General features: G+C 41.9%; 1 protein-coding gene across 2 annotated transcripts in view; it reads left to right on the forward strand.

Moving 5' to 3' along the window:
* Positions 1 to 4,220: 4,220 nt before the first annotated feature.
* The window catches only part of LOC104692334 (gamma-aminobutyric acid receptor subunit rho-1), a 32,722-nt gene continuing 23,372 nt past the window's right edge, over positions 4,221 to 13,570 (forward strand). For both annotated transcript variants that reach the window (XM_010404315.4, XM_010404324.4), the window contains exon 1: positions 4,221 to 4,510. In XM_010404315.4, the coding sequence (XP_010402617.1) occupies positions 4,389 to 4,510 (122 nt within the window). In that variant the 5' untranslated portion in view covers positions 4,221 to 4,388. The remainder of the gene's footprint in view (positions 4,511 to 13,570) is intronic.

Here is a 13,570-nt window from a genome sequence, read left to right on the forward strand (position 1 = left end):
TCAACAGCTTTTAGACAAAGGCAGACACCTGCTAGGAAGAGGTTGGAACGTGTAAATCCTATGGGCTCTTTTATGTGTGTGTGCTGTAGTTTGATTATAGCTCCAGGAGTATTTACAGGGTGTCTGTGTATTACTGCACTATTTGAAGCTTTGGGTAGTTAGTTAAACAAGAGAAGGCTGGGTTGTGATTTGACTGGAGATATTGTTGTGTCAGACACTTTCACTGCATCATGCCTTGCCCTGAAGGCACTGAAAGTACTCCTGGGTTCCTGTGGTGTCTGGTGGCTTGTGTGACTGTTCTCCAGACTGGATTTCTGCTCCTGACAAGATCATCATTTCAGTATATGGTTGACTCAAAGGCAAAAAAATATGTCTCAATTTATTCTTCTGATTATGTTCTAATTTTGGAGATGGATAGGTTATAAATAGAACTGGACAAATAATTTACTCTTCTGAGATCAAATGGAAAAAGTGTGCATTTAACAAATTATAATAATTTGGTTGGGCCAAAGTGAATGAAAAGTTTATTTTTGTGACATTTCTTATTACCATTTGTTAATGAAAATCCAGGAAATCCAGGAAATCCAGGATTAAAGTCCTAAACAGTCTGGGAAACCTGCATTTCTATGCCTCAGTAACTAAGTAAAAGCCCAAGACCCTGTTGAACTCTGAGGAACACACTGATCAAAGTGATAAAGTCCTGGAGCCGGGAAAGCATCACCAGGGGGCAGGTGTTGAGCAGGCCCTGAGCTGAGCAGGAGCTGGGAGCAGCATTCCTGCAGGGAGATCAAGCTGCTCTAAGTGAGGGCAGCTGCTGGGGACTGCCCTCCAATGCAACTTCAAACCTTATTCATTGCTACTTACTCAAGAATTTCTTTCACCTTTCCTGTTCAGGATCATTTGTTTCATCTGTCTGAGGTGCTTTTATATTTTTCTTGTGGATTATCAGTTGCATTCAGCTCCTACTCTAACCCAAGCAGGTCTAGTATCTGTCTTCAAGCACAAAAGCATTCCAGGAAAGATGGCTTCTGCTATAAAAAGGAATCAGCTGGCCTTTCCTACTGCAAAACTCAACATTGCTCAGTTGACTTCATGACTACAGTCCATGCCCACTTCTTGGTCTATTCCTGACTCAGCTGCTGGCTGGCTTTGAGGGATTTGATGCAATCATTTCACATTTGAATGGCTGTCTCCTATCCATAGAACTGGTGTTAAAGTTAGGAAAGTCAACAGTATTGTAGCTTTTCCACTTTAAAATTTGCTCTGAGTTCTGGTGAACGTCAGATGTCGGTGGAAAGTTAGTACTTACGTTATTACTAGTTGGGTATCTGGAAAGCAGAGTGTATGTTAAATTTTATATTTGTGAACACTCATTTAATGGGTCAACAAGAAATAAAATGCCAAGGAATTACCAAATCAAAGAAAACCAAATAATAACTCAAAATGCAGATGTTTTGCCACGTATCTTCCCACCAAATCTAACAGCTGATAAGATAAATAGTAAAGTCATTTGAGGAGTCAGCTCACAGCTAGCCCACAAAATATAAAACCAGATGAACTTGTTAAAAGTACTGCAAAGTATTCATTCTTTTCATATTTGGTATCCAGGGGGTTTTATCTACTGAATGAAAATAGTGCTGTATCTTTAATCTCTAGGCATTCTCATGGAGAACGCAGGCAAAATTAATTCTCCATCTGCTCACGATCAAGATTAAGCAAAACCGGAGGACAAACTTTTAAAAGTTCTTTTGTTCAATTTTTCTGTTTTATTTTTCATATATAAGGCACTTGGCCATCTCTTTTCTCGTTCCTGGATGTTTGAACTTTTACATTCTTTCTGCTTCTGGTATGCGAGCGTTCCATCATTTTTCCTCTGGGAAAACCAGAAAGAAATAGTGCTGGAAGTGACCTTGGGAAGTAATGTAGTCTAACCTTTGGTTCTAAGACAAGATCCACTATATCTGTCTTAATTATTTCTATGATGGCAATTGCAAACTCTTTCTATATAATCTGCTGCAATGCTTCCCTGTCCTTATTGTTAGAAAATGTTCCTAGTATCTAATCTATTATCTAACCTCATTGTTACCTCATTTTTCCCTTACTGATCTCTCAGTTACTTTTTGTTCTGTATGCCATGGCCATTTGGAGCAGAGTATTTTTCTGTTTGAAGTGACTTTACATACACCGTGCCATTCCTATATTTTCCAGCCTTCCCTTTGGGTTACCACCCAGGTGGTTTGCAGCTTCCTTGCAGATCATTTGCAAAATGTGTTACCCCTTGCATGCTAGGAGTGAGTCATGGATGGCTGCTCTTGAGGTACAGCAAGATAAACTGGGCTAAAGCTTGCAATGTTTTGCATCAGTCCTACAGATATTTCAGCAAGAGCATGCTCCTCTGTCTTGTTATGAGAGTGCTGTGTGAGACGGTGTTGAAAGCTTATCTAAATCTACTCCTTCTCCCCCAGCTCTGAAGCCTGCTGGCCTGTCAGGGAAAGAAGTTTCTTCCACATGTTTATTCTTCATGAGCCCATGTCTATTCTTCATCTAGACATTTTCTTTAATGAGTTTAGAAGTTGTCTGATGATGTGTTCCATGATTTTTCTATGAATTGCTCATATTTGAACTTTTCTATGAACAACCATCCAAAAAAAGGGAAATTGAACATATTTGTTTGCCTTCTTGATATATTCCTTTAGCAAATTCCCTCTGTTAGTGAAAGAATTGTTTCCCTCCTCTCATGTGTACCAAGGCACCTCCAGCTGTTCTAGGGGAATTGTGAATTCATAGCTATCCATTGCTTGTCAGTCCCCATTGCTCCTCTGGTGCATAAGAAAGGGACTAATATTTTTAAAGTATGTGTATAAATCAAAAATATATTTATATCAATTATTGCAAAGACTGAGAAGAGTATATCTAATATTCCCACAGATGAAAAGAACAGTTATTAAGGTGCTTTTTTGAGAAGGATATGTGAATCAGTGTAAATGGAATATAGGTAATTTTCAAAGTTAAATGGGTACAACTTCTTTGAACAGCAGCATTGATCAGTCAGCTCAACAAACTGCCGGTGACTGATTGCCCGTCTCTTGAAACCTGCGTGAGTTTGTGTAGGAAATGTTTTATCCCCGCAAATTATAGAGCTGAATCTTCGTTGATTGAATGCAATGTTAGTACCTTTCAGTGTGTCATTCCCATGGATCCCAAGGCAGTGTAAAGGCTCACCGAAGTCAATAAAGCCACAGCAGCTTAGACCAGGTAGAGATCTGCTCCCCAGGGTTTGTTGAAAGAGATGGGTGACCTGCAAACTGCTCTGAAATAGAAATCCATGGGTAACAGGCAGAGGAAGAAGAGCCTTGTCAACAGAGGGACAGGACAAGGCTGGTGGTGTCAGCAGAGCACGGGCGAGGTCTCCGTAAGGCACAAGTAGGAACCAGAGCTGTGAGGCCTTGGGGAGAGGCACAGAGGAGAAGGAGGATAAACACGGAGCTGTGGGTCATGTGGGGAGGGTGTGAGCTCCAAACTGATGGGCAATGTGGCTGACTCAACCACTCATATTTCTGCCCACGCTGTCTTATTTTCTTTACCACAAATGAGCATCTTGTCAGCCACATGAGACCTGACACCCCCAAGTTTTCCTGCAGCTCTGGTGGGTGTTTGCCGCTTGATTTTGGCAGGATCTCTCCAAACATCCCTAAGCAGAGGGCAGAGCCATCTCCCCCATTCTGTCTTTCCCTGTTCCTGTGAACACTGGATAATTTCCAGAGAAGGTGCTCAGCAGAGCCCAAGTTGTGAAAGCACCAACCACTCTGGCCACAGCACCACTCTAGACTAAAGTAATGTAGAAGAACATACAGGATCAAATGATGCTTGTAGAGCTAAGTAAACATTATTTTTTTCTGGAAACTGATATATGTTTATTAATACTTTTCAATTTATTGCAATGCTTGTAACAAACATTACTGCCACACAGATAAGTTTGGTGATGAAAGAATTACCAGTGACACCTACTTGACCAAATGCACTACTTCACTTAACAAGGCAGAAATATGTATATATATATATATATGTGCCACAGGTATCTGAATAGGGTTCCATTTAAACCAATTAATAAAATAGCCTGTTTGGACTAAAAATAATTGTTGTCTGAGAATACGTGAATTCAACACTGCTAGAAAATCCCTGCCATCTGACGTAGAAGGATTTATAGGTTTAGTGGAAATTGCTTTCCCCACTGTCCAGATTAAATACTGCAGGATGATTTTTTGTATGAGTAAACATCCTTCCAATAACGATCAGACCGATAATGTCTTAAAAAGAGAAACAGGATCTACATTTAGGTTTTCTTTTTCTTGTATGGACTATTTCTGGATACAGGACCTTCAGGTAACATGTTGACTGTCCATAAAATGCATTTTAGCATCTTCCTCCTGCTGTGGGGATGGATTTTATCCACTGAATGCAGAACACACCGACAAGGAAGAGAAATACATGAGGTATACAAAAAAGGAAGGTAAGTCTAATTTTTTTTCCACTCAAGTAGCTACAGTTTGGACAAATGTAATGTTTTGGGTGACAATAAAATGACTAACAGTTAATTTGAGATTTCATTTGCATACTGTGATCTCTCAGGCAAAAATATTTTCTGTTGTTTCTTTTGCCAATGAGTAAGTTTTAATGCATTTTCTGCAGTGAAAATCACTGCTTTTTTCAAAAAATAGGTTTCTGAAGTGTCTCAAAGCTTGAAAGGGTACAAAAAAAGAAGTATTTATATTTATGGTAGTTAAAATGTGGTATAATATTTACATGAAAGTGAAGATGAAATTTAGGTCCATGAGAATTGTTGGATTGAAGATTAGATGGACTTGAGAGCTCAGATGGAAACATTCAGAATCTGTTTTATTGTTCCCATGTAATTTTTTTATAGAGCTCTTGAGAGGAAAAAGTTAAGGTCTCTCAGCAAGGCTACGGTCAGTTATCAGAAGAAACAGAAAGAGCATTCAGTGTATTGAGTTAAGATGCTAAAATTATTTAAAATGTTGTCTGTTCTTCTCTTTGTCTATCTCTCTTACAAAAAGACTATGTGATATTGCGCTCTCACTATCTTGTAGACAGCCATTTTAGGAGGATTTGAGTTGAGGAAGGGTTTTTTCTACAACTGAATTCTGATTATTTATATTCTGTTTGGGAAATATTTGGAACTTTGTGTGAGGATTTTTATGTTCAGGCACAAAACAACGTACACTGGGAGGAAAAATACTCTTTTTTTTCTTTTTCTTTTTTTTTCTTTTTTCTTTTTTTGTAAGAATATAGCTGACACATTTAATTTTGTTTAAATGCTGTGTACTTCTGCTTGTGACGGACTGAACCTGTGTTGTCTCTGCTTGGCTACAGTGCTGTTCTGTAAAGACTCAGTATCATCATCAGTACTGTAAAGTGTATAGGGATGGAAATGCAGGAATGTCACAGTCCTGAGGAATTCAGACCACTCCTTGTAGCCTTCAGAAAAGGTAACTAAAAGGTGGAAAGGATGGAAAGTGCTGTGCCTTTTTGTTTTCCTACAGCCCCTTGCAGCAGGTGAGGGGCACGTTACAGAGTGACTGCAGTGTCCTGGTTGGCACTTGGGCGTCCATGAACCATTTCATACGTAGGAAGTGGCTTTAGCAGTGACACCACCTCCATGAAGGTATAACTGGAAAAATGGATGCAGTGCTCTCTTCATGACCAGCCCCCAGGGGATGCATTACCAGAGGCAGTATGGGTGCAAGACAGGCACGAAATCCCTCTTTTTGCTGAAGCTTCATGACAGTGACAGCAGAGGTGATGTGCTGGCTGTAACAGATTAAAGGGGTGAGAAGCAAGGTACCACCATGTGAGCTTGCAAGCATCCACATGAGAGGAATGTGCACACACAGCCTTGTTCTTGTTTATCATCTTTAAGGAAAGCTCTACACTGCACTAAATGTTTAAGTGTCAGTGCAATGAAGTGACAATATAACAAACCAAAGCAGAAAAGTGTAAAAATGTGTGAAAATGGAAAAGAAATACTTATTCAGTAAATGCACTCTCCCATACTTTGTATACAAGGTGTAATTGTTCCAGGATGAGCCCACCAGAAAGCCCTGAGGTGGTGTGGCTGTGGGGGGCTAGCTTCACTGTCCTCCCAGCATGCCCACGCTGGCCTGGGAGGTCACTTCTGGCCCATTTCTTCCTCAGTAGGGCACAGTGATGTTGAGAAGAGCTGATGGGGAGAGAGGAACAAAGCTGGCCTGTGGCTGTAGGGTTGTCCATCAGCAGCCTGGTGCCCAGTACAGTGCCCACTTTGCCCTGTCACAGGAGAGCCTGTGAGACACCCATGTAAGGTAAAAAAAGATGATTATGGCCATCCATAGGATGACCACAGGACCTTAGGATTTCCTCCCAAGCACAAACAACAAACCCTTCTGTACCAAACCCCTAACCTTCAATGTCAAACTCCGAATGGGACTGCAAGTATTTTTTAACTCTGGCTTCCATTCATTTGGTCCTGTTCTATGGTATCTTGTCTCCTCTCCATCAAGGTACTTGCAGGTGGATCAAGCCCCCATTCATCTCTGCTTACATACATTCAGGAGATAAGGCTTCTTACATTTCTCAGTGCGGGATGTTTCCCAAGCTTTGATTCAGCCATTTGCTTGTTTTCCTCTGTCCCTTCACCGCTTTTTCAGGATTGACATCAGGACAAGGTGCAGTATTTGTACAGCCCTCCTGCAGGTGCTGTATGCAGAGGTAATCCCCCTGACCTTCTGGGACTGCAGTCAGGATCTCCCAGTGGGAGCTCATGCCTGCCCAGCATTACCAGGCATCTGTGTATGGCAGGACACCTCATCTCAGAGGTACAGCCAAGCCTCTTTGCCCTCATGGGGAGGTCCCTTATATGTTAAGATGCTGGTAATATAAAACAGTTTTGAAGTAGGCATGATTCCTTAGTACTTGAGTTAATGTCCACACCTTTTTCTGTCACAGAGTTAGATCCTGGATTCAAAACAGACCAATGGAGGATGCTATGTAACATCAAGAAAACTTGCAGAAAACATTGCTCCTGAACATTTTGAGTTTGACTCTCTTTCCCCCTCCCTTGAACAGCCTTTATGCAGGAGCAGAAGTTAGAGTAATTGACCTCTTTACTCCTCTCTGAACACTCTTATCTCTTGCTCCATAAGGCTTGTGGTAAGGACCAGGATGGAAATCCATCCTTTCGCTGTAGCCTTTTCCTTCTGAAGAAAGACAGAGGCCTCAGTGGAGATTGATGGGAAAATCTATTTGAAGTGGAAAAGGCTGGCTCCACGCCATCACAGGATGCTCAGGATGGCTTGGTTTGCACCCATGCGTTCCCTAGCCCCCAGAATCCCTTCAGAACCACAAAATCATCCTTTTGCCCTACTGCCAGGGCTCAGCGCCAGCCACCGGTGTTGGCACATAGCAGAGGCACCTGCTGTAAAGACCTGCCACACTGGGTGGGCTGCCAGCATCCTGCTGTCCCTGACAGACATTTCCAGATTTGCTCCTGATTCTCATGGTGCAGCTGATGGAGGAATACATAGGCTTTTATCTTGTTTCTTTGGACAGTGTGTTAGTTTCTTCCAAGGAGACTCACTTGCTCTGAACTCTGCTTTCAAATTAAAACTCACCACTGGATCTGCAGTTTCAGCTCCAGATCTTTTCACCTGCTCAGATCCAGCTGAGCTCACATCCACAGCCTTCACATTCCAGAGACATGGTGAATGGAATATATGGGGAGCTGCAGGGTCAGACACCTTCTCTGTCACAATTTTTGTCACTGCAGGTACCCCATTCTAGCATGAGACACAAAAGCTGTGAAGAAGAGTAAGCAGACAGGCAAGCTTTTCCCCAAGAGTTCATGCATGCACCACAGTCTTAAGAGGACTGGGTTTGCATGACAGGAATTTTGAGAAAGGTTCCAGATAATTTCTTAAATAAAGCTGCTGAAGCTTTAGGACATAGTGTGACAAGAAAATGGCAAATCAGTCTAGGTCAACGTATGCAGACAGTCACAGTGAAAGCAGCATAGTAGATAGCTTTATTGCATGGGACTTACTACAGAGCCCTCCAATACTGTAATTCACTGTAAAAATGTCTGTGTGCCAGTCAAAGACTCAACTACTTATTTTTGCTAATCTCCAGGACAAATCACCTCAAAGGAATTTCACTTCAAAGAGCAGCAATATAAAAAGAAAACCTTTCTCACCTTGCAGACCTGTTCACAGTTTGCAGTCAGCCGTGTGCAAAACCTGCAGGGACTGCAAGGCTTTTTATGCCTGTTAGATTCAGAGTGCCAAAACTCCTACAGGAAGGAGCTGAGTTCCAGAGCACTGGCAAGAGAGCTGTCTGCTGTTTTCCCAACTGCTCAGGCTCTTACAAAGCCACCAGGCTGCAGGGGGGTCACTAGAATGATGTAAAGGCTCACTGAAAGTCACAGCATCGTTGTGCCAACAAAAGGGCCAAAGCCTGTGTTGCTAATTAGACTTGCAGAATCTGCTAGAGAGGATGAGCGATAGGAAAAGAACTGTCTTGGAGCTGAGCCATGCTGTTCTGCCAGAGATAACTGCTGGGGGGGTAAAAAAAAAATCTCTTTTAACACTAAAATCTCCCTGGACAGCATTACAATCACCTTTCAGACAACCAGCTCTCAGCAGAAGAGATTTCACTGTAAAAGATATACAGATCATGTATGCTTAATCTTACCTAAGAGACTCGCTTCCTGTTGTCAGTCACGTCCCTACCATTCCCTGACCATGTTGTAATAATTTTGCCTCACTCTTGTCCCCAAATAGTAACCCATTTTCTTCTCCTTGAGAGCACCCTGTCCATGTTTCTGTTTGTAAGAGCTACCTTTTACAGTAGTTGAATGAGATCCTCTACAATAAGCCTTGGTCTTATCACAGTGTCTCTCTCATGGCCAAAGACCTTTCTCTTTATGATGTTTTCAGATGCTATTACAATTAGTGACACTCTTACTAAGCAATAGGAGCCACTCTGCATCATAATGAACATTTTCAACATTAAAGTTACTTTCCCTTCTCTTCTTGAATTTGGGTAGGGCTTCTGTGTTGTCAGCTCCTCTGTGTGCGAGCTGTCTGTGGTTTGCAAGTCACATGTGGCTATCCTGGTACCTTCCCTGAGGATGTCCCCTACACACAGGCAGCTCCCATCTTCCTGCCCTCCTAATGCTTCTTCTGGCCTTACAAATTCATCCCTAACAGGACTTCTTCCTTTACCTTCTAGTAGTCCTTGTGCTGTTCTCTTCTCTTAGAGTTTTCTTTTATATCTTCAGGTTTCATATTGACATTTAGTTGCATAAACAAATCTTCCTGATGCAAGCTGTCTTTAGATGAGACTTCTGGAGTGCACAGTGAGCCTGTAAAATGCCTGTTGAAGGCATTGCCACATTATCAGTGGTGAGCCAGATCCAGTGAGCCCTCAGCTCTCAAGACATGGCTTTCCAGGATCAGTTTGAGTTGTGTCTGGACACCATTTGCTCCAGCAGTGCTGGGTCTCAGGAGAGCAAAAGACCCAGTGTGGGCTTCAGGCCAGAGCAACTGGTATCTCTCCATCTCCCCAGTCGGTAACTTCCCTTTCCCTTTCCTCCTTTTATCTTCATCTCCTTCATTCTTTTTTTCCCCCTCTTTCAAGGTTTCTCCTCTTCTTCAATAAGCTGTTTCTCTTTTTTTTTCCCTGTTCCTTTCTCTGCCCTCTGCCCTCTGCTTCACCTGCCTCATTTTTTTCTTGTCCCTAGCCACATCTCTTGCCCTTGTCACACAGATCTGCCAAGATATTCCCTGTTGTTTTTAACTTCATATTACTTTGTGGCTTACTTCAAACCCTTTTCTTCTGTGTGACAGGGCTCCTCATCTTTCTCTTCTTTGTCTTGTTACACATTAGCTTATTTTTTGTTATTGCTTGGCTATTCCTCTCATTTGCCTTTTCACCCCTGTTGTTCTTTCAAGAAATTTCAATTGTGCATTACACCTTTTCTCGGACCAGCCAGAAGTGTCCCCCCTCTGCTTCTCATAGCAACTGATGATGCTTTGAAAACTGTATTTTCTACTTTCATCATAATCACCAGCCTCCTTTCATCCCTTCTAGAACTTACTTTGGGTCTATGCATCACACAGCTTCCTAACTTTAGTCATGTTGTTCATGGCAGAACAGTCTCTACTGGTACTTCTGTAGCTATGTTCATACACCCAAGTACTCTGCAACTTTACTTGGCCCCTCGTGATAGAAGCTCCAGGCAACATTGAACTTGCTGAGGATCAGCAACTTCACGTTATCTTCTGGCCCACCATTACTGCAATGTGTTTTATGAGCTGGTGTGAGGAGACGTAACAGGCTGTGTGCAGCCCAGCCATAAAAAAAACCAACCCCAAACCAATCCAAAGATGCTGCAAGGTAGTTTCTTCCCTCCTGAGTGCATATAAATTGATTTTCTCATTCCAGTGTTGAGTTCACGTCTAAAATGGTGATGGTTTTTCTTCTAAAAAATGCTCAGTCACCTTCCAAACTCTCTTGTGTGAAAGCACTCTCAGCTTTCAGAGTGAATTTCACAGCATGATGACGTGCCATGTTCATGTACTTTCTTTCGAATTTCTTCTCCTTGCTATGCATTGTGGAAAGTCTTGAGTGACAGATTCCTGTTCACCTGCACCAAGCCACTCCTGAATTTGCATGCTTGCACCGTATCACTTGGCTGCCTTCTCCTTTCCCACTCTGAGAGCCCTGCTCAGGCTGCCTGGAAGTCTTCTCCACCTCCAAGAGCTCTCCTCTTACTCTGCTATTTTTTTCCAGCTATGGACATTGGATATGCGAGATGTGGACATGCCATGGTGTTGCTAACAGCACTGAAATGCCTTCTGTCTGGTTTGCTGCTCTATTCCCCATAATGCTGAGCCATCCATTTGTCCTCTTGAGCATTGTGCATCATTAAGCTGATGTTTACCAAGAAATACCACAATGACACTGACACCTCCTTCCTTAGCACTGAGAGTTGGTTTGGAGGCCATCACTATTTTAACATCATTTCTGAAAGCACAATGGAAAAAATTAAAAATGCAGAGTAGAAATCAATGTACACTTTTCTGAATTTGCTAGCACTGAATTTTTCTGAAGTTGCTTGGCATCATGAGATTCTGCTGCAATTCTCGACCCATAGTTCTGATTTTAACTACCTTGAACAGTTACATATCCTCAGTAAGTATTATTTCCAGTAATTACTCTTTTATCCAAAATAATTTATAAAGCTATTGAACAACAGTGATTCCATCATAGGTGTAATGGGACTACAATGAGAAACTATCTTTATGGTAAAAACTCTCCATTACTCCTCTTCTTGTATCCTGTTTTGTAACCATTCACATGTGGGGAGCTTCTTTCTGACTGATTGACTTCTTTACAAGAAGAACCTGTCAACACTCTTTTGGAATTTGAGGTACAATGTGTCATCTCGATCACTCTTGTCTACAAGGTCACTAACTTTTTAGACAAGGCCATTATATTTACAACAACTGCCTGCAAGGAGATTGTAGTGAGGTGGGCGCCAGTCTCTTCTCTTAGGTAACAAGTGGCAGGACAAGAGGAAATGGCCTCAAGTTGCACCAGGAGAGGTTTAGATCAGATATTTGGAAAAAATATTTTAAGGGCAACGGTTGTAAAGCATTGAAACAGGCTTCCCAGGGAAGTGGTGGAGTCACCGCCCCTGGAAATGTTCAAAAAACATGTGGATGTGGCATTTGAGGACATGGATTAATGGTGAATGTGGTGGCAGTCCCAGGTTGATGGTTGGACTTTATGATTTTAAAGGTCTTTTCCAAACTTAATGATTCCATGGTTCTAAAGTGCGTAATATCCTTCAAGTCAAACTGCTTCTCGCTCTTCTTCAGTACATTCTATATTTATCTGGTGTCTACTTTTGGTGGTTTTACTATCTTTGTAGCTAATTAGTCCAGTGGAACAGTCGGTAGCTTTTTAGAGTTCCAAAGAAGTGGAAAGCTGTCACCTTCCACTCCTGTGACACCAATGACAATTGGTTCAACAGTTTCTTACTTGGCTTTCTTCTAGGTAAAAGCCTGTTGACTTGTGTACTAGTTTGAAAACAAACCAGTGGGAGACACCAAGTCAGAATAACAATTTAATGGAAATTAAAGAAAAGGAAAAAAAAGGTAAAAGAAAACACTGTCAAACTGACAGAGTCAAGGTACAACCTGACACCCTGTTAGGCAGGGTGGTGGTAGCAGTCTGGTAGAATGGTGGCTGCAGTCCTCTGAAGCGGTGATCCTGTAGTAAAACAGTCTGCTCTTCCTCAGGAAGTCCAATGGTGGCTCTGTAGCTCCTGTCCTCTGGAAATCCAGTGGGAAGTGGTGTCTCTGGTGTTCAGCCTCAGATTATATCTACGATGGGATGCTTGGTTCCTCCCTCTGGGTGGAGCATCTCACAATGGGGTAATGAGTCATGAGGCAAAGTGTTGATTAGGCTCATTAACAGAAGATAGTCCGGAGGGAGTTACCTCTGAGTCATGCGGCAGGACAATGATGGGCAATTAACAGAGAGATAGTCTGGGGGGAGGAGGCAAGGAAACACTGCCCCACCTGATTTCAACAGCTCATGAGGATGGTAATAGAATACACTGCAACCCAGGACAACTTGTTACTGTTCAATCCATTTACTTTAAATCTATCTCTGATCCTGTGTCAATATGAGTATTTCTTAACATTGCCCCAACAGCAGAATTGTTACAATTCTGCTTTTTCTGTTCTATTCTATTACAATTCTACTTTTTTTAGCTAGTTATTCCCCATTCATCATTTATGCAATTATTTCTCCATACTCCACACAGTTCTTAGTATTATCTTTTATTGCAATCCATCATATTGACACCAGATCTTTTCTCCAACATGTTGCGGTGGCTGTGAATTTTGACCCTAGATCCCCAAATGCCTGTTTCTCTTTCAAGCATCCCCTCATGTCTGAATTTAATAGTTCTGTCATCTGTCTTATTATTGAAAATATTGAGCAGCTCTTTCCAGGATGAAATCTGTGAAATGTTATTTAATGTCTCTCAGCAGCAAATTAATAGCATTACATTAATTACATTTCAACCATGTTCAAAGTCACAGTTTCATCTTAACCCTATTTCCGTTGTTTAGTAATGAAATATTAAAAACCTCACTCAAATCTACTTTTCCTCCTGCTTACACAAAGGCAGCCAGTTACACTGTCAGACAGGACATTAGACTGGTTTGACGTCAATTATTGCAAAGATTCTCATTGACTGATCTTTATAATCTCATTATTCCCTGGGGGAGAGGCAGACCAACGGATCACTTGAGTTTGTCACAATTTATTTTCAGATCTCAAAACTCCGACTTCCTTCTTCTGTACCGTCCTTAAAACCAGGTGGTTTTTTTCACCCTCATGCTCTCCCAGGGGCATCACCCATCTCTAAGGAGTCCTTGGAGGTGATGTCTTACAGCTCAGAGTCTGTAGCAGCTGGTACTCCCAGTGCTCCTGGGGAAGT

This window comes from Corvus cornix, chromosome 3, assembly GCF_000738735.6.
Source record: "Corvus cornix cornix isolate S_Up_H32 chromosome 3, ASM73873v5, whole genome shotgun sequence".
In the NCBI taxonomy this organism is placed as follows: domain Eukaryota; kingdom Metazoa; phylum Chordata; class Aves; order Passeriformes; family Corvidae; genus Corvus; species Corvus cornix.